Here is an 18421-nt window from a genome sequence, read left to right as displayed (position 1 = left end):
AACCCGCAGCGGGGTAAGAGAGGGGGGGCTGCCTTTGCGGCGCTCACGCTTTTGGCCGCTTCGCCGCTGAGACCCGCGCGCGGACCCACCCGGCCACCTGTCTGTCCTCGGAACTTACTCGGCTCCCGCTTTAGTTCGGGCGGGCTGATCCCCCCCTTACTTCCCTCCCTCCCGGTGGGGGCTGCATGACGGCGCACGGCGCCGCTCCCTGGACAGCTTCGCTTCGCTTCGCCCCGCTCTCGCCGGCGGCGAGAACAAGGCTGCGCGGGAGCTTCGCGGCGCTGCGAATAAAAGGCGCGCTGGCTGGCTGGCGCTCTTTTCCCTCACTCGCACGCACGGACGGGCGCGCGATACAAAAACCGGAGGAAAGGCAGACGAGACCCTCCCGCCTCAGCGCTCGCCCCGTCGACGGCAACTGAGACGCCCTCACCCCTCATTCCCCGTCGAAGCCCCGCCTGCCTCACCACGCCGGGACGCTGCCAAGCGGCAGCACGAGGTCCGGAGAAGTAACTCCGGCGGCGCCTGGCGTTCGCCGACTGTCAGGAGTTCAGGTTTCGACGGCCGAGGGGGAGGCGAGCCGCAGTGCCACCGCCGGACCACCGCCAAGAGCGCCGAAGTTTTCGGGTCCGCCGACTCTCCTTTCATTTCGGAGGCGGGAAAAGAAAAAGATGGTGCCGTGACTGCTCCTCGGCCGGTCTCTTTTTTGCTCCGCTTTTCGCTCCCTTCTCTTTTGCCGCAACCGGCAACAAGAAGCCAGAAGCTTCCGAAGCTCGCGAGGGAAGGAAGGAAGGAAGGAAGGAAGGAAGGAAGGAAGGAAGGAAGGAAGGAAGGAAGGAAGGAAGGAGAGAGAACCATGCCGGGGAGCGGGGCCCCGCTGCGGACTCTGCCTGCCTTCCTAGCTCTGGTCTGGACGGCGGCTAGCATCAGGCACGCCGGAGGGGCCGGTTCGGAGCAGCAGATCCCCTTGTCTGTGTGAGTGTCGCAGGCTGGGTGGAAAAGTCCGCCGGCGCCGGCCGACGGTTGGGATAGGTGGGGGAGAGAGACGGGGGCTTGGCGCTGGCTTCCCACCAGGTTTTTTGACAACGGGGTCCGCTCGCAGCTTTTGGAATTGGGGTGGTCGAGAGCCGTAAAACCCTTCATCGCAAGCTTTCAGCCGTATGAACTTTCCCCTGCGGCGCCGACTCCAGCTCCAAGCTCTTTCATTGCGGTCCCGTTTCATATCAGATGATCGGGGATAAGTGATCTTGCAAAAGCGGATTTATAGTCCCCGTCGCTGTGTGTGTGTGTGTATACAGACACACACATATGTACACACACACACAAACACATGCATACCCTGTGGTTTCTCCCTCTCGTGCGTTAGCGATAAGTTTCTCTTGAAGTTTGGCCAAAAGAGGTCTTAACTTACGCCTTACCTGGCAGAATAGATCGACTTCGAGGGTGGGCATATTTATTTATTATTTATTTGGACTTATATGCCGCCCTACTCCCAGAGCACTTTTCGGAATCACCGCGTTGTTTTAAAGGGGAAAATCTGGGAACTGACAGTTCAGACTCTCCCCGCGTATTTCTCTGGCTCTGCCTGTATGAGGGGTTGTTTGTTTACCCAAGTGCTTAATTGCATTTCCCTTTTCAATATATGTCTCTTGCCTGTTTCCTTCCGTAGGGTAAAACTCTGGGCCTCTGCTTTCGGTGGGGAGATCAGATCCATTGCAGCGAAATACTCAGGTTCCCAACTTCTGCAGAAGGTAAGGATCCCTCTAGCGTGTAGCTCACGGAAAGATTAATTCAAATGAACTCTGAAAAATGAAGGAGGATTTGGGGACTAAGCAGAGGAAGAGCAGCCTTCATCTGGAGATTTCCCTCTGTTCTTTCCACAACGCTTTTTAACTGCCTGCTGTCGCTTTTCTGCTGGCAGAAACCACAATTTTCATCAGGAGTGGGGGAGGTGTTATTTTTAAATTACAGCCGGCCCAATGACTTTCACTATCTCAGGTGAAGCTATTTAGAATCTTGCCAGTATTCGTGTTTGATTGTAGATTATGAAGTTAACCTCAGTGTGTCTGTTCTCATCACACATGTGCAGAGTTTTTTTAGGGAAGGATAAAAACTGGAAATATTATGCTGCTTTGTTTAGTTGTACTTTTCTGCAGCGTCAACAACAAAAAAGATTGACATTTGCTTTTGTCATATGTGTGATTCCCCTCCTCCCTCCAACTATTATGCTTGCAGACATCTCAGGTTAGTGTTGGGATGTATCACATCATTACAGATAAGGAAAATGAATGTGGCTATCTCCCGGCTCAGCTGCACAGATGGATAATAAGGTAGTGCAAAATCTTCAGAAATTGGGCTAAGTCTCCAGACATCTGAGGAGTAAGGAGGGCAGAACACCTTTTATAAGTACCTGCATCTGAGATCACTTAAACAAACCTTGTACTGAAACTTCATTGTTCAGTTAACATGTGTTTAAATATAACTCGGTGAACACAAAAATAAATGAGAAAGCCCTGGTGGGTGGTGAGAGACTGTAAAAATGTTTCAGGATTACAGTTTCATGTGCTTTGAAAATACAACCTTCAAAGGCAAAGTTCAGATTCAAGACTGAAATGATTTGATCAAATTTAAAATATTTTAAAGGAATGCTTTAAACTAACAATAGGCCATGTGTTTTTGTTGGAAGGATCTGATACTATTCCTGTCAGTGAGCTGAAATACTCTCTTATTCATGAGGAATTGTGTGACAAGCTTTCCCTATTGCACTGGTGATGCAAACAACAAACTTTTATGGTTCAGTAAGTGTAGCTGATGCAGTCAACCTAATGATAATTGTGGAAACATAATAATCAAATACAAAAGCTCCTTGTTTTTGTTCTTTAGCACAAAGGTGATTTGATTAGGATAATTGACAATACCAATTGCTGGGAGTTATAAGTATCATTGAAATAATTTAAGGTACCGTACTTTTCTCAATCCCCAAGGGATATTCTACATGTTTGGGCTTCTGAAATAAGATCTGCTTCGTAATCAGAATGTCTTTGCATGCTGTAAAAGAAAATATCTTCTAAATCAGAATAGATACATATACTGTAAAATGACTAATTTTTATATCCCAGCAAAGTCTGTGATTTTTGAAAGATGCACCAAGCTCAAGAAAATATTGTCCCTCAATTGAGGTATATCCTCAATTAAATTTCTAATTTTGGAATTCTGCCTTGATTTCTGTGTTTTATAAGGAGAATCTCTGTTTAACCATTGAATGTTCATTTTCTACACATTAGTTATCTTTATAATAATTCTTTTCTTATTTACTTTAGAGCCTCCTGAAATGTGGAATATTTGTAGCAGTCAGATGCCTTTCTTTTGATTGACGTATTGCAGTGTTGTAATTAGAAACTATTATCATGCTCATTCTACATTTTCTTTATTATTTAGTTTCATTGGCTAGACAGTCTTTCAGCAGCTCGACAGTACTGTATTTAATACCCATCTGGAGATTTTTCTTTTTGATGTTGATATTGTTTTTGATGTTGATAAACTAAATGAAACAGGAAGTACAAATGCTGAGATTATTTGTATTCAAGGTTGTGCAGCTGATGGTATGTTTATGATGTCCTTCTCTTTTCTTCTGTATTTTTAGATATTTAATTCAATTTTATTTTAATGTCAGTTTTTCTGCATTCAATCTATACATTTTTGTAACTGCAGAATTAAGGTAACTGATCTCTGTTACGTAGTTTTTATTATCATCACACGTTAAACATTGCTATTTAAAACATGTGCATTGTCTTTTTGGATGTATCAGAATTGGAGCTTTCAAACCACAAATATTCACTGGAACAGCAGTGTTCAAAACTATTGTTGCAATGTCACAATGTGAAATGTGAAACTTTTCCCAGTGCTATCCTGGTGGCTAGAAATACATATGGTTTTACACTGTTGTACATTAACACAAGTGTTACTTTATCTCTCCCCCAACCTCCCATAAAATAAGAATAATGAAAATACTGAAATTCAAGATATCACATTCAAGAGGTCTTAAAATCAAATAAAGAATTAAAATGATGCCCTGGGCCATGCAAGTTGATTTTCAAAGTAACTAAATGGTTCATAAGCATATCTTGTAATTTGTACTTGTGCTTTTTTTCCATAAAAGGCAGAGAGCGGTCTTTGGAAATAAAAATTAAAATGTAGTCTGCTCTCACTCTGAGATACATTATTTTATACTTTGGTTTTAGTGGATAGCTTGCATTTCATTTGGAGCCACAGTGTAATATTATATTTTAGGAGCTAAAATTATTGCAAGATCATATGGATAGCGATAGCGATATGTGAGACACAGCACTACACTGCAGCACTGTAGCCATCTACAAGCAATGCAGAGAATACTTGGGAGGGCATCTTTTCTATTTCTCATTGCTTGTTCTGGAACAACAAGCAAAATATTTTTGGATGTGATCTCCATTTTGAATCTACTTACTTGAAAATAAGATTTTCTTATTTTAGAAGATTTTATTTTGTTAAGCATATTGAGGTTCAAAACCTGAATGATACAAAGAGAATCAAAGTCCTCAAAGCACTGTTACCAATGCCACACACCCCATTTACATTATCTTCTATTAATGGGCTACTTTATGATTAGGCTTGTCTCAATCTATATCGGCTCCATTCTCAGCTACCCCAAATATTTTCTTATTCCAATCCTTCCTCTATAATCATGCAAAAGACCATTACCCTTTGACAGTAGTGTCTTTTGATTAAATCCAAAAGTATTCATAATAGTCCTGAATTCAGCAAGGAGAGTTCAAGACACATTCCCTTTCAACCAATGCATTTTCATACTTTAAAGAAAAAGGAAACGTCTTCAAGTACGTTTGGTGAAATGGCTAGTTTTCCAGTTTCATTTTCAATTGTCATCTTGATTTGGCACCCTAAAATAAATTGTCTACCTGCTTAGTTGAGTGAAGCACCATCCTGACTTATCAAGCACTGCAGTTAGGTTCAAATTAAGTATGGAGATGTTTTATTTACAGTCGGGTTTATGTTCATGATTTTATTTATATTTTAAAAATGTATTTCTTCCAGACTAACACATCTTAAAATGCTGTATTTCCCAAGTATGAGCCATAATTCACCATGCATAATAACCTTTCAGTTATACAGGTGCATTTTCATTCTTTTCAGTTATATGGGTGAACTTCTCAGAGAAATGGGCTCTTTGTGGATATTGAAGATTTGAATGACAATAAGGTTGCATTACAATACTTCACTCTAATAGATAGTGCTTTCTGCATTAAAGGTTTAAAGATATGGGAGGTTGCTATTTTGCCTGCTGTCAGATGGGTCTGAATATTAACTATTATCTATAATCCAGAGGTTTATGAGCATTTCAGTTACAGTTTATCATGAATTGCTTTTCTGGCAAACAGTCATCTATTTGAGTAATAGCTATAAAATGAAAGAAGAGATAGAAATTGTTTACATTTTCTTAAGTTTAAAAATTATATATAAAGAATGGTAGTTCAAGTGTATTTCACATATTCCTTTAAAACTGTGTTCTCACATTTTATTTGTACACTTTCTAACACATATACATACTGATAACTCTGATAGCATAGAATCCTCCACCTTTATCCTCCCCCCACCCCAAAGGTATGGAATGGGCTCATTGCCTTCATACCTCAAATGAAATCAATTATTTCTGAAAAGCTATTCAAGAATTCTGCCATCGTCCTACTATGGGCCAATGCAGCACACATTAATCACCTACATCAGGCGGTTGTCTTGGCGCATGAAGAGGGGCTTTTTGGGCAGGGGGGGGGTCGTTTCCTGCCTGCTACGGAGGGTGTTGCCTTAGCTTAGGTCTGCACTGCAGGTGTCTGCCTGGTGCAGGCACTGCTGTACGTTGCTGATAAGGCTGCTTTCAAGACAGTATCAACAAAATTAAATCCACTACTACAGGCTTTCTGGAGTTAACGGGACTGCCCCGGGGAAGCATATGACAAAATACATCATGTTTTCAAGTTAGATGTCTTTAAAAAATATTTTTAGTGTCCTTTAAGAAATCCAGAAGTGATTTTTGCAGGTATAGGAAGTGATTTGATTGGTTTTCTCTTGTTGTTTTGCATCATGGGAGAACTGTTAAAAGAATCGGGCAAAGTTTTATCAAGTTTAAGTATTAAAAACAAAAGCAACATCTCCCTTGTTGAATTCAGCAATTGAAATAGAAAAGATTAAAGTTAGTCAAATTCCATTTGCATAGTGGTTGCATTCATAGAATGTGCCTCACCATGTCCTGTAAAGATGCTGGCGATTTGTTTGTTTGTTTATTTATTTATTCATTCATTCATTCATTCATTCATTCATTCAATTTCTATGCTGCCCAACTCCCTGGGGTCTCTAGGCGGCTCACAGCAGAAATAGAAAAAAAAATCAATAATAATACAAAAACCTCTAAAAACTGTTAGCCTTCCCTGTGGGGGGGAAGCCTTCTCTGTGGTGGCTCCGACCCTTTGGAACCAACTGCCCCCAAAGATCCATACTATTTCCACCCTACCAGTCTTTTGGAAAGCTGTTAAGACCTGACCTTTCTGGCAGGCCTGGAATTAAGATTGACTGTATGTATGTATGTATGGTTTTTGAGCTTATTCCTTACGTATATTTCATAATGTTGCTATTTTACTATTGTTGTATTTTTTTACTGTCTTTAGTAATTATCGTTAGCCACTGTGAGTCTTGTTGGACTAGGCAGAATACAAAACAAACAAACAAACAAATAATAAAATAAAATAAACAGTTTACAATTCACACAGTTAAACCCCTGCATACCATTCATGGACGGATCTCGCTGGTTATCACCATAAGATCAATAGCCCAGGCCTGTCGGAAAAGCCAGGTCTTTACTGCTTTCCGGAAGGCCAGTAGGGTGGGGTAGTCCGGATCTCAGGAAGTAACTGGCTCCAGAGAGTCAGGGCAGCCACAGAGAAGGCCCTCCCCTGTGGATCTGCTAACCGACACAATTTAGTTGATGGGACCTGGAGAAGAACCACTCTGTGGACCCTTACCAGTCTGGCAACTATATGGTAGAAGGCAGTCTTGAAGATAGTCTGGCCCTAAGCCATGTAGGGCTTTAAAGGCTTTAATGACTCCGAGTCCTTGGAGAGGGGCGGCATACAAATCTAATAAATTATTATTATTATTATTATTATTATTATTATTATTATTATTAATGACCAACACCTTGAATTGCATTCGGAGGGGAATTGGTGTGATGCGGGTGTACCTAAGTGCACCCATGACAACTCACATGGTTGCGTTCTGGACCAACTGCAGTCTCTGAACACTCTTTGGCGTAGCCCCAGGTAGAGTGCATTGCAATAATCTAACAGTGAGGTGACAAGGGTATAAGTGACTGTGAGAAGAGCCTCCTGATCCAAGTAGGGTCACAATTGGTGCATTAAACGAACCTTTTCAAAGGTGCCCCCCTAGCTACAGCTGTCAAATGTCGATCAAAGCTATGAGTCCAGGAAGATACCCAAATTGCGAACCCATTTTGAGGGGGGGGGGAGCAATTTCTCCACCTCAGAACCAAGGATGGGCAGTCAATATAGACTTTGGGAGGCAACACCCACAACCACTCAATCTTGTCAGGGTTAAGTCTGAGCCTGTTAACACCCATCCAGACCTCAAAGCCTCCAGGCATTGGTAGATCATATCCACTGCTTCACTGAACTGGCGTGGGGTGAAGATATATAACTGGGTATCATCAGTATATTGCTGATATCTCACACTGTGTTATCGGATGATCTCACCCAGTGGTTTCACATAGATGATAAATAGGAGAGGACCAAACCCTATGGCACCCCACAAACAAGGGGTCTGGGGGTTGACCATTGTCCTCCTGCAATTGGCCAGAGAGATAGGAGGAGAATCACCCTAAAATGGTGCCTCCAATTTTAAGCTCCCTTAGTCTTTGCAGAAGGATATCATGGTCAATGGTATCAAAAGCAACTGAGAGGTCAAGTAGCACCAAGATAGAAGAATGACCCCCATGTTGGGCTCACCAGGGATCATCCATCAGAGTGACCAAAGCAGTTTCCTATAGCCAGGTCTGAACCCCGATTGAAAAGGGTCTAGATAATCCATTTCATCCAATGACTTTAGGAGCTGGAGTGCCACCACTTTCTCTACAACCTTTCCCACAAAGGGCAGGTTTGAGACTGGATGAAAGTTTTTAAATTCTGCTGGATCTAGTGAAGGCGTCTTGAGGAGAGGCCTCACAACTGCTTCCTTTAATAGTTGTGGAAAGGACGCCTCCCTCAAGGAGGCATTAACCAGAGCTGGAGCCAGCCTTGAGTCACCTACAAACAAACCAGGAGGGGCACAGGTCCAACGAACAAGTGGAGGAACTCGTCACTCCCACAGCTTTGTTCACATCCTCAGGAGTCTTAGGCTCAAATTCATTCCACACAATAGGACTAAGACCTGGCTGTCATCGTGGTCGGAATTGTCCAATCAGAGTCCAGGTCCATCTGAATCTGGGCAACTTCGTTCGATGGAAACTGAACTAATTCCTCAGTTCTAGGGCTCCTCCATTCCCACTACATTGAGAAGGGATACAAGCCACCCTAAAGAGGACATCTGGGCACGAATCGGCAGTTTTGCCATCCATAGTGCCACTAGGTAAGTCCTAATAAAGGCTCTTAACAGTGTTCAGTCAGATTTGGAGCTACGGATTCTCCACCATCACTGTAATGTCTCTTCCGCACTTCATCTAATGAAACTCCTAGGTAAACCATAGAGCTTTCCTAGATCCACCGGCATGGAGATCGCAAAGGCACAATCTTGTCCAGTGCCCTAGATGTCACTCTATTCAAAGCAACCAACAGGGACTCGGTCAGATTGTGGACAAGGGAGTCAGTATTTCCCCAAGATCCCTCTGGAACCCTTCAGGCTCCATTAGACCCTTCAGGCTCCATTAGACATCTGGGGTAAAACCACTTAATCGGCTCTGCATCCCTGTGATCCCTGTGATGGAGAAGTGTCTTAAAGTCTAACCTTAGCCGGAAATGATCTGACAAGAGAAGCATCTATACCCCTTAATTCCAGATCATATCTCTACTGCCCCAAGAGGAACACCAAGTCAAATGTGTGTCCCCCCCCATGAGTCGGACCCTGAACTACTTGGGACAGGTCCATGGTTGTCATGGAAGCCATGAACTCCAGAACCACATCCGAGGATTCACTAAGCAATGGTAAATTGAAGTTCCCCAGTACTATAAACCTGGGGAACTCCACCCCCAAACCGGCTATCACCTCTAGCAGCACAGGCCGTGTTGTTGCAATGCAGTTTGGAGGCAGGTACGTCAACAGCAAACCCAACTGAACCCCTGAGTACAACCTCAAGAAGAGAGATTCACACCCAACAAATTCCGGAGCAGGGATCACGCAAGGACCAAGACTCTTCAGGACAATAATTGCCACTCGTCCACCCCTTCCCTGGAGTCGTGGCTGATGCAATACCTGAAACCCGTCTGGACACATCTCTGAGAGGAGAACACCCCATCTCTTGGCCCAGCCAGATCTCAATTATCCATGCCAGATTGGCCCCCTCCTCCAGGAGCAAGTCTAAAATGAGGGGGGCCTCATTGACAACAGATGTGGCATTAAACAGCAGCAGCCTGAGGCCAGGACCCTGACATCCCTTATCACCAGATATATGAGATGAGCCCGATGAACCATAATCAGACAGGCTGGAACAATCGCTCTAAGACAGCGAGTCCTAGTTCCCCAAGAGCAGTCTACCCCCAGCTCCCGCCATATCTACCTCTCCCAGGCATAACCGTAATACTTAGGGTCTCTGACATCCTAGAAATCCCCTCTCCCACCCCAAGGACCACTCTTCTCTCCAGTAGATAATGTCTCCCACTCACATCAAGCCGGGTGTCATATTTGTGCCCCCATCTGCTTCGGTTTCCATACTTAGCAGAGGGGGCTCTATTCTTTGCCCCTGGCTCCCCTAGCCACTTTGAACCTATTGCCTCCATCCCAACCCCCCAGACCCCGAATAAAAATAATCTGTGGGTTATAAAAGATAAAAGGTGATAAAATTATGTTGTAATACAAGCCCAGATGATTTAAAGGGTAGTCTGTAAAAAATGACTGTAAGTTGATTGTGAGGAGACTAAATAGAGTTGTGTAGGGAATGGTGCTGGCCTTGTGGCAGGAAGGTTTTGTATTTGCATAGCATGCAATCCTAGTTAGTTAAGCTTATCTGAATGTATTTGCATCTTTGTATGTTATGTGAACTCAGACCACTTGGTTAATTAATCATTCAGTTCATTGTGTTAACTTAGATGTGTTAAATATATTGAATGATCATAGTCATATTTGATAAGTTGATGGAGATGAGTTTATTCTTCCCTTCAAAGATATATATTGCATATGTAAATGCATATAATTTCTGAGATTATATAGATTTAGTGTTATATATATTAGATAAGAGCCTGCATGAGTATGATCCAATACTAAACAGCTCTTATACTGTAGATTGGAATGTAGATAAAATATTGATTATAGGTTGAAATAGAAATAGTGTAGGAGAGTTGGCAGTAAGAATAAAGAAGCTTTGTTGTAGAATTTATCTGCTTCTTCCCATTTCATTGATCCTAGATTATGAAAGTTGTGCAAAACTTCAGAAGAAGTCTGCTGAGAAAAGTAACAATGTGAATTAAGGAAGCAGCAAAATTTATGCATTAATGAATTAATATGCAGTCTGCACTGGCATGCATAGATTTATGACAAAGTCACTACAGACAGCTTCCAAGTTTTTTGGTAGAAGAGGAAGCATTAAACAATAGAGGCTTAAAATTAGGGTAAGTGAAATAATAGTCTTTTGTTGACTGTGGAAGTTCAATCGCTGATTAGAAGGAAGATTAGCAGCTTTATGGCAAAGCTGGACAGAAAATAGCAAAAAGAGAATCTTATCCAAGAATAATTTAGTTCTGTGTTGCATTCTCCACTCCTCAATCGCTGTAATGTTTTTTTGAAAGGACTAATTGAAGAGCTGCTGTTAATTTTATTTAGTTGCTCTTTTCCTTCAATAGTTTAGGCTTATGACTTCATTGTTTTTCCAGTAAGAATGGGGCTTCTAATGTTGCTAACGGAATTGCCCAAAGGTTATGTCTGAAAATGTGCGGTTTCACTGGATCCAATGTTTGGAATGATGCCATTGATGGGGAGATTTCATCAGATTTTATATGCTTAAAGGGATTTTAAATTTATTTATATTATTTATTTATTGACACATTTGATGGATGCAAAGTAAATTAACAAATTGTGAAATTGCATAGTAAATATGACATAATGCATTTCACAACCTAGTTCTATTCCAAACTTGGTACCTCCAACATAAAACATGCCATAGATATGGTTTTAAACACAAGGTTCTGGGTAGAATTCCATCTATGTCCTTTAACTTCCATCTAGCTCTAGCTCTAGATAATCTAGATCAGTGTTTCCCAACCTTTTTTGAGCCGCGGCACATTATTCATATTTTCAAAATCCTGGGGAACACTGAACGGGGGGACCGGGGGGGGCGCGCGCGGGGGCTAAAGAAAAGTTTGGACAAAAAAAATATCTCTTCCGCCATTTCACTCTATTTCTCCCTCCCTCTTTCTCTCTCTTCCTTCCTTCCCTTCTTTCTCTCTCCATCCCTCTTTCTTTCTTCCTCTCTTTTTTGCTCTCTTTCTCTCTCCCTCCTTCCCTCCCTCTATGTCTTTCTCTCTCCCTTGCTCTCTCTCTGCCTCTCTTGCTATCTCTCTTTCATTCTTTCTCTTTCTCTCTCTTTCTCTGTCTCTCTTGCTATGTCTCTTTCTTTCTCTCTGTATCTCTTTCTCTGTCTCTCTCTCTGTCTCTCTGTCTCTCTTGCTATCTCTTTCTCTCTCTCTCTTTCTCTGTCTCTCTTGCTATCTCTTTCTTTCTCTCTCTCTCTGTCTCTCTTTCTCTCTCTTTCTGTGTCTCTTGCTATCTCTCTTTCTTTCTCGCTCTCTCTCTTTCTCTCTTTCTCTCTCTCTCTCTTGCTATCTCTTTCTTTCTCTCTCTCTCTCTCTCTTGCTATGTCTCTCTTTCTCTCTCAGGCGGGGGGTGGGGGCTAAAGAAAAGTTTGGACAAAAAATATATCTTCCTCCATTTCACTCTATTTCTCCCTCCCTCTTTCCTCCCTCCCTCTTTCCATTGTATCTCTCCCTCTTTCCTTTCTATCTCTCCCTCCCTCTTTCCTCCCTCCCTCTTTCCTTTCTATCTCTCCCTCCCTCTTTCCTTTCTATCTCTCCCTCCCTCTTTCCTCCCTCCCTCTTTCCTTTCTATCTATTTTCTTTCTATCTCTCCCTCCCTCTTTCCATTGTATCTCTCCCTCCCTCTTTCCTCCCTCCCTCTTTCCTTTCTATCTCTCTCTCCCTCTTTCCTTTCTATCCTTCTCTCCGTCCCTCAGCGGTGGCAAAGAAGAAGGAAGGCAGGCTGCAGAGAGCACCGAGGACAAGAGCGCTCGCTCGCTCCCTCGCCCTCTGACTTCCCTCCCTCGCTACTGAAGGGACGAGCGCGGGCACGAGCGCGGGCGCGGGCCCATTGCAAGAAGTTTTTGTTTGTTTGTTTTTTCCTTCCCCCGGCTCACGGGAGAGAGAGAGAGAGAGAAAGAAAGAGCGCAGCCAGGGAAAGCGGCCTCGAGCCGAGTGCTAACTGCAGGATGCGGCAAAGGACTCCTTGCCAACCAAAAAGGGGGTGGGGGTGGTGAAGGCAAAGCCTGGGAGGCGGGGAAGGGAAGAGTCGGAGACCCCCAGACAGAATGGCTGAGGGGAAGGAAAGACGGAAGGAGGGAGGGATTGAGAAGCGAAGCCAGGGAGGGCTGAGAGAAAAGGGGAGCGGCGCGCGCGAGAGAGGGGGGGCGGGCATTCCCAAAACAGACGGAGAAAGCCCTCTCTCGCAGTGAAAGCGCTCCCAGCCAGGGGCTGCGAGAGAGGGCATTCTCCGTCCGTTTCGGGAAAGCCCGCCCCGGCACCTGCAGCGCCCCGCCCAGCTGGAGCTTCCCTAGGAGCTCTGCGGCACACCTGGCTGTGTCTTGCGGCACACTAGTGTGCTGCGGCACACCGGTTGGGAAACGCTGATCTAGATAATTTGATTTATTTTTCCTTCATTCTTAGGAATGTGAAGGCATTGTGTAGCAAAGATAAGGGCACATTTTAGGATGTCATTTTTATGTGAAGGTGAGGATGCAGTTGCTTATTCAAACTTCAGTGAATTACTTTTAATTGAACGACCAACATTCTTGAGCAGTGGTTAGAATGGAGTATTGCAGTTTAATTCTGCCAACTGCAGCAGTTTGATTTTGACTGGCTCAAGGTTGACTCAACCTTCCATCCTTCTGAGATTGGTAAAATGAGGACCCAGATTGTGACTGTAAACAGAGAGGGCTGTAAAACACTGTGAAATGGTATATAAGTCTAAGTGCTGTTATTATTCTTCAATATTTGTTACTTTCTATTCTTCAGTATTTTGTGCAAATCAAGAAGAGTTGATAAATGGGAGTATGATTTCTGCTATACACCATTCCATCCATTCTGCTATAGAATTGAATGCCAAATAGTGACCTGGAAAGGGGGACTGGAGTACAATTTTAATTAAAGATAAAGGCATGTCTCAATACATTCCAGCTAAATACATTCCACCCTGAGTCTATGGAGAAGGGCGACGTAGAAATCTAAACAAATAAAATAAAGAAAGAAAAGTGTCTATTTGCTTCAAATGCCTGTAGAGGTTTAGATAGTAATAGATCCATCTCTCTTTTTTAACTATCATTGTTTCAGGTCAATTAATATTCAATTACTGCTGTATCTGGTTAATGCTGTACATCTTATCTTCAGTTTTAAAACACATAATGGGTAAGTTAAATTCTGAAAAGAAATCATTTTATATTGATCCAGAAAAAATGTACTCCAATCATCTTGACATTAATTGCTTGTCTTTCCCCTTTTCTTTGCTTACTTGATTTAAAAGAGGAGAAAAAAACTCTGTAGAACATCATCATTATTGTAAGAAGGGTCAGAAAATTATGAGAGTTCGTTCAAATTAAAGGAAGTCATGAATGACATTCCCATCTTGTGTAAGTTTCATTTTGCAATGATAATTGTTTCACAGTTTTAGGCCTCCAATGTAACAGCTTTCAAGGCAAAAACATTTTTATTTTTAAAATATTAATTGTAATTAATGCACATAATATGAATATTATTATTAGTGTTTAAACTTCAGTCTATACACAATTTCCATTCAGTTTCCATTTACATATGAATCTGTTACAGGATAAAATATGCAACAATATCAAATTGCTTTCTAATAGCAGGTTTGGAAATTTTTACTTGTTTTCTATATGTATGAGGACACTGATGATGTTATCCAGTTGGGCAATTTAATATCCGCAAGCAAACAACCAACCTCAGAAAGCACCAAGGACTCCATAGTTCAAATCCGAACTACAAATATTATATTGGGAAAGTTTTAAAAGTTTGCCCCTTTAAATCTTTGCACAAATTTAGGAAATTTGAGCTAGAATCTAGAGAACTATTTTAGGCTTACCCAAAGGCTCAGAGGGTGAGTTTGACTTTCCTTTTCCTTGGAACAACAGGTCCCCTGTGTCATAGCATTAACTAGTTTTGAAACCTATCCCAGTTTCTTGAAATATTTGTTGTGTGAAATAAAGAGCTGTACTCCTGAAATTTATTTTTGAACACTGTGACCTCAAATACCGAACTGTAATGTATCCTCCTTTTCTGCTTATTTGCATTTATTATTGCAGAAAAAAATATGTTTGGGATGCAAACATATGGTACCTTTTCATTGGTAGTTCTAGCAACTCTCCATCTGAAACTCTGCATATTAAATAGTACAATGTAGCAATCACTGATTCACCTTTTACTAATCAAAGCAAATCTACCATCCTTAAGGTCATAATACAAGTGTTCCAGGAGTGCTTCTGTCCATAATTAATTTATGTGCTTCAGTCTATGCTGAGTGGAATCTCTTTGCTTTGTATCTTAATGAATAAATTTCAAAAACTCAAATAAGCTTTTTAAAGGGGTTTGTTTGTTGTATATGTGTGTGTGTGTGTGTATGTGCACATGTACAGAGAGAACAACTATTAATATCAGCACTTTGGTGTTGTATTTAAGACGATGAAGTTTTAGTACTACCTTAGGCGTGAAAACCAGCTGAGTGACCTTGAGCCAGTCACTCTCTGATAGCTTGACCCACCTCACAGGGTTGTTGAGAGGAAAATAGTAAGATGAAGGAGTATTAGGTTTATTGGCTGCTTTCAGTTATTTATAAAAGTAATACAGGTGGGATAAAAATCCAATACATAACTAAAATAATAATAATAATAATAATAATAATTATTATTATTATAATAATAATAATAATTATTATTATTAATTAGATTTGTATACCGCCCCTCATGTTTTTTCCCAAACTTAGAGTGACTTTGTTATTCCTACTTTCTTATTTTTATGTAATGCACTTTGTTAATGAGTAATGTGAAGGTCTTTAACAAATTATATTTAAGTCCCACCTTTCTTCCATCATGGAAGAACATGATATAAAATGGATAGCTAACAGACCTCATGCCTTGGAATTTAAAACATCTGAAGATTTTGGCTAGCTTTATAATCAAACCAAACCAGTTTGTTTGCTCTTAGTTTAATTTGTGTGACTGTCAGTCCAGCCATTGTGACTCGTAAATCATGGTTTATGGGTTGATATGAGTCTAGAAAGTTTCAATAATTTATAGTTAAACAAAAGATAGTTTTGTGTGATGTGTGTACATATCTTTAATTTCCACAGTGGTTATAGATATTCACTTCCAAGATTAAGTTAGATACTATTATAAATCAATAGATTTGAGCTCTTGATAAATTTAAACTGCAATAATATCAGGCCTAGTTATAGAGCTAAGTTAAATCTACATAAAATGAAAGAAATCCACCATTGCAACATAGGAGAGGTATATAAGAAAAAGCTGGTAATTTATCTGCTGTGAACAAAAGATGACACAAATTCATGATGATACTATACTTGCTCTGCCTGTATGGTCACAACTAATAAGTGAGGTTCCAGGATAACAGGAGTTTCAATGTGTGTTCCAAATACAATAAAGATAGTCCTCGCTTACCCATTGGCTGGTTTATTAATCATTTAATTTTATGACGATGTTAAAAATAGCTTTGCAACCAGTCTTTGCATTTACAGCTATTGCAATTTCCCAAAGCCATGTGATCAACATTCAAATGCCTTGCAACTATCTTATGAGAAGCAGAGATAATGGAGAACACAGAAGTAAAAGTGCAAATTGTGGTCACCTGATGTTCTGCTTAATGACCAAATGGGAAGTGACATAGGTTTGTGATCATATGATTGTGGCACTAAGTAACAGAGTTCTGATCCCAGTTGTGGGCGCTAAGAAAGAAATACCTGCATGTGTAAAATTAGCAGTATCCCTGGTTAGGGGGAGGGTAATGTCCATGCATGGCCACAGAACAATGAAAAGAGCATCCCACCCTCACAATAGAAGCACTACCCTTTTTGTCCACGTGTCATTGTGATGAAAACAAGACTTTTATGCAGATGCCCATGGTTAACTTTATGCACTGTTACTATATTCCTACAAAGCTTTTTTGAGGGTGGGGGGTGGGAAGGAAGGATCTGACAATTACCATTCAGCAATCATTTGCTGTGTGTACCACACATTTACATATAATTTCTTCTTCAACTAAAAATTTATTTCAGCACAGGTGAAAGAAATAAACAGATCTCACTTATTCCATTTATCTGTGAGTATCTTTTTTCAGAGAGTTCTGATTGTTTCTTAATAAGTCTGATATAATCAGCCATATATTCTGTTTGTTTCAGAACAAAACAATACAATATATTTAGATTTTGGTTTTTTTAAACTGAAAAAAAATAATTTCAATTTATTTAGCACTGGCTCACCTAATTACAGTCTTGGTTACTATTTCCTAGCATTTTGTATGTATGGAATGATACAGTTATTTTCATGATTACATTTGAAGTGCTCTGCAGTGGAAATATGCTTTCAGATTTGTTTATAGTACATTTGCAGTAACCTATGCTTCCAATAATGCTTTTTAACATGTAGGTTTTAAATGGAAGGAAAAAGGGAAAATGAAAAACATTGAGGGGTGGTGGTGGTTTGTCTTATTTTCTTTTAGGTTTCATCTATAACTGCTTTGGTCAATTTGCATTATTTAGGGAAGAAGGCAAACTTTGAAGTCCCAAAGGTGCTTTTTCAAAGACAATTGGACTTTGCTTTTTTTCCTTGAAGATGTTCTGCTTCCCATCCAAGCAGCTTCTTCAATTCTGACTGAATGATGGATGATGGAAGGATTTATATTCCTTGAAGTCATCTGGTCCTTAAAACTCATTCTGAGAGTTGTTGAGGCCAGGTGGAGGTTTATCTGTGCCCTCAGGGTCACCTGAATAGTGCATATACGCGTGGAACCTTCTTGGAGCAACTTAAAAGGCTGTGTTGTAAATAGGAGATAAATGTTGTCATATCCCTCCTACTCTGTTAAGAGAAAGCTGTTCAGTCTTAATGTAGGTGGCCTCTTTGACCCCTCTTTCTAAACCAGAATGTGGAATCTGCTGTCTTCAAAAAAGTGACCATTGTCTTTCAAATACAGATGGATTGCTGAATCTTGTCCTGATGGGTTTGTTCTCCTGTTTGTTGTGCCATGTCTTTGTGAAGTGGTTATTTTGCTTCTCCAATGTACAGATCTGTACATGATTCACTGCATTGTACTTCATAAGACAGAAGCTTGTCCAACCCAAGAATAAACACCCATAGGCTAGAACTTTGATTTTCTCACTTCTGCAGTTTTTTCTTTGCTATTTAAAAAGAAGAAAAAGTTGCTATAATTTGGTTTGGATATATGTTTTCCTCTCTTATTCCAAGTAATGTTTATATATATATCTACTACCATACTACTAAAATAAAATATTTTATTTTTAAAAATATTATTTTAAAATTAAAATTTAAAATTATAGATTTTAGATATAAAAATTATATTTCATTATTTTATTTGAATTAAATTTTAAATTTATTTTAAATTTTATTATTTAAACTTTAAAATTTAAATTTTAGATATAAAATTTAAAATTATAGATTTTAGATTACCATACTTTTCTGATTTCCAAAGTTGCCTTTCATAGCATTGAAGGAAGAGAGAGATATGAGGAGATTTTATCTTACTAAGATGTTTTGCATATTCATCTATCTCTTCCTTATGCATGTATCTACCTCTTTTTCATACAAATTAGAAATTCAGTACCTCTGCACAAACACATTTAGTACCTTTAA

The 18421-nt window shown here is 40.6% G+C and overlaps 1 protein-coding gene across 1 annotated transcript in view; it reads left to right on the top strand.

The window, feature by feature from the left end:
• Positions 1 to 202: 202 nt before the first annotated feature.
• The window catches only part of CACNA2D3 (calcium voltage-gated channel auxiliary subunit alpha2delta 3), a 700147-nt gene continuing 681928 nt past the window's right edge, over positions 203 to 18421 (top strand). The window contains exons 1-2 of the mRNA XM_070738505.1: positions 203 to 972; positions 1667 to 1748. Of these exons, the coding sequence (XP_070594606.1) occupies positions 854 to 972; positions 1667 to 1748 (201 nt within the window). The 5' untranslated portion in view covers positions 203 to 853. The remainder of the gene's footprint in view (positions 973 to 1666; positions 1749 to 18421) is intronic.

Source organism: Erythrolamprus reginae, chromosome 2 (genome assembly GCF_031021105.1).
Source record: "Erythrolamprus reginae isolate rEryReg1 chromosome 2, rEryReg1.hap1, whole genome shotgun sequence".
Lineage (NCBI taxonomy): Eukaryota > Metazoa > Chordata > Lepidosauria > Squamata > Dipsadidae > Erythrolamprus > Erythrolamprus reginae.
Note: the sequence above shows the minus strand (reverse complement) of the source record. Positions and strands in the feature narration are given on the sequence as shown.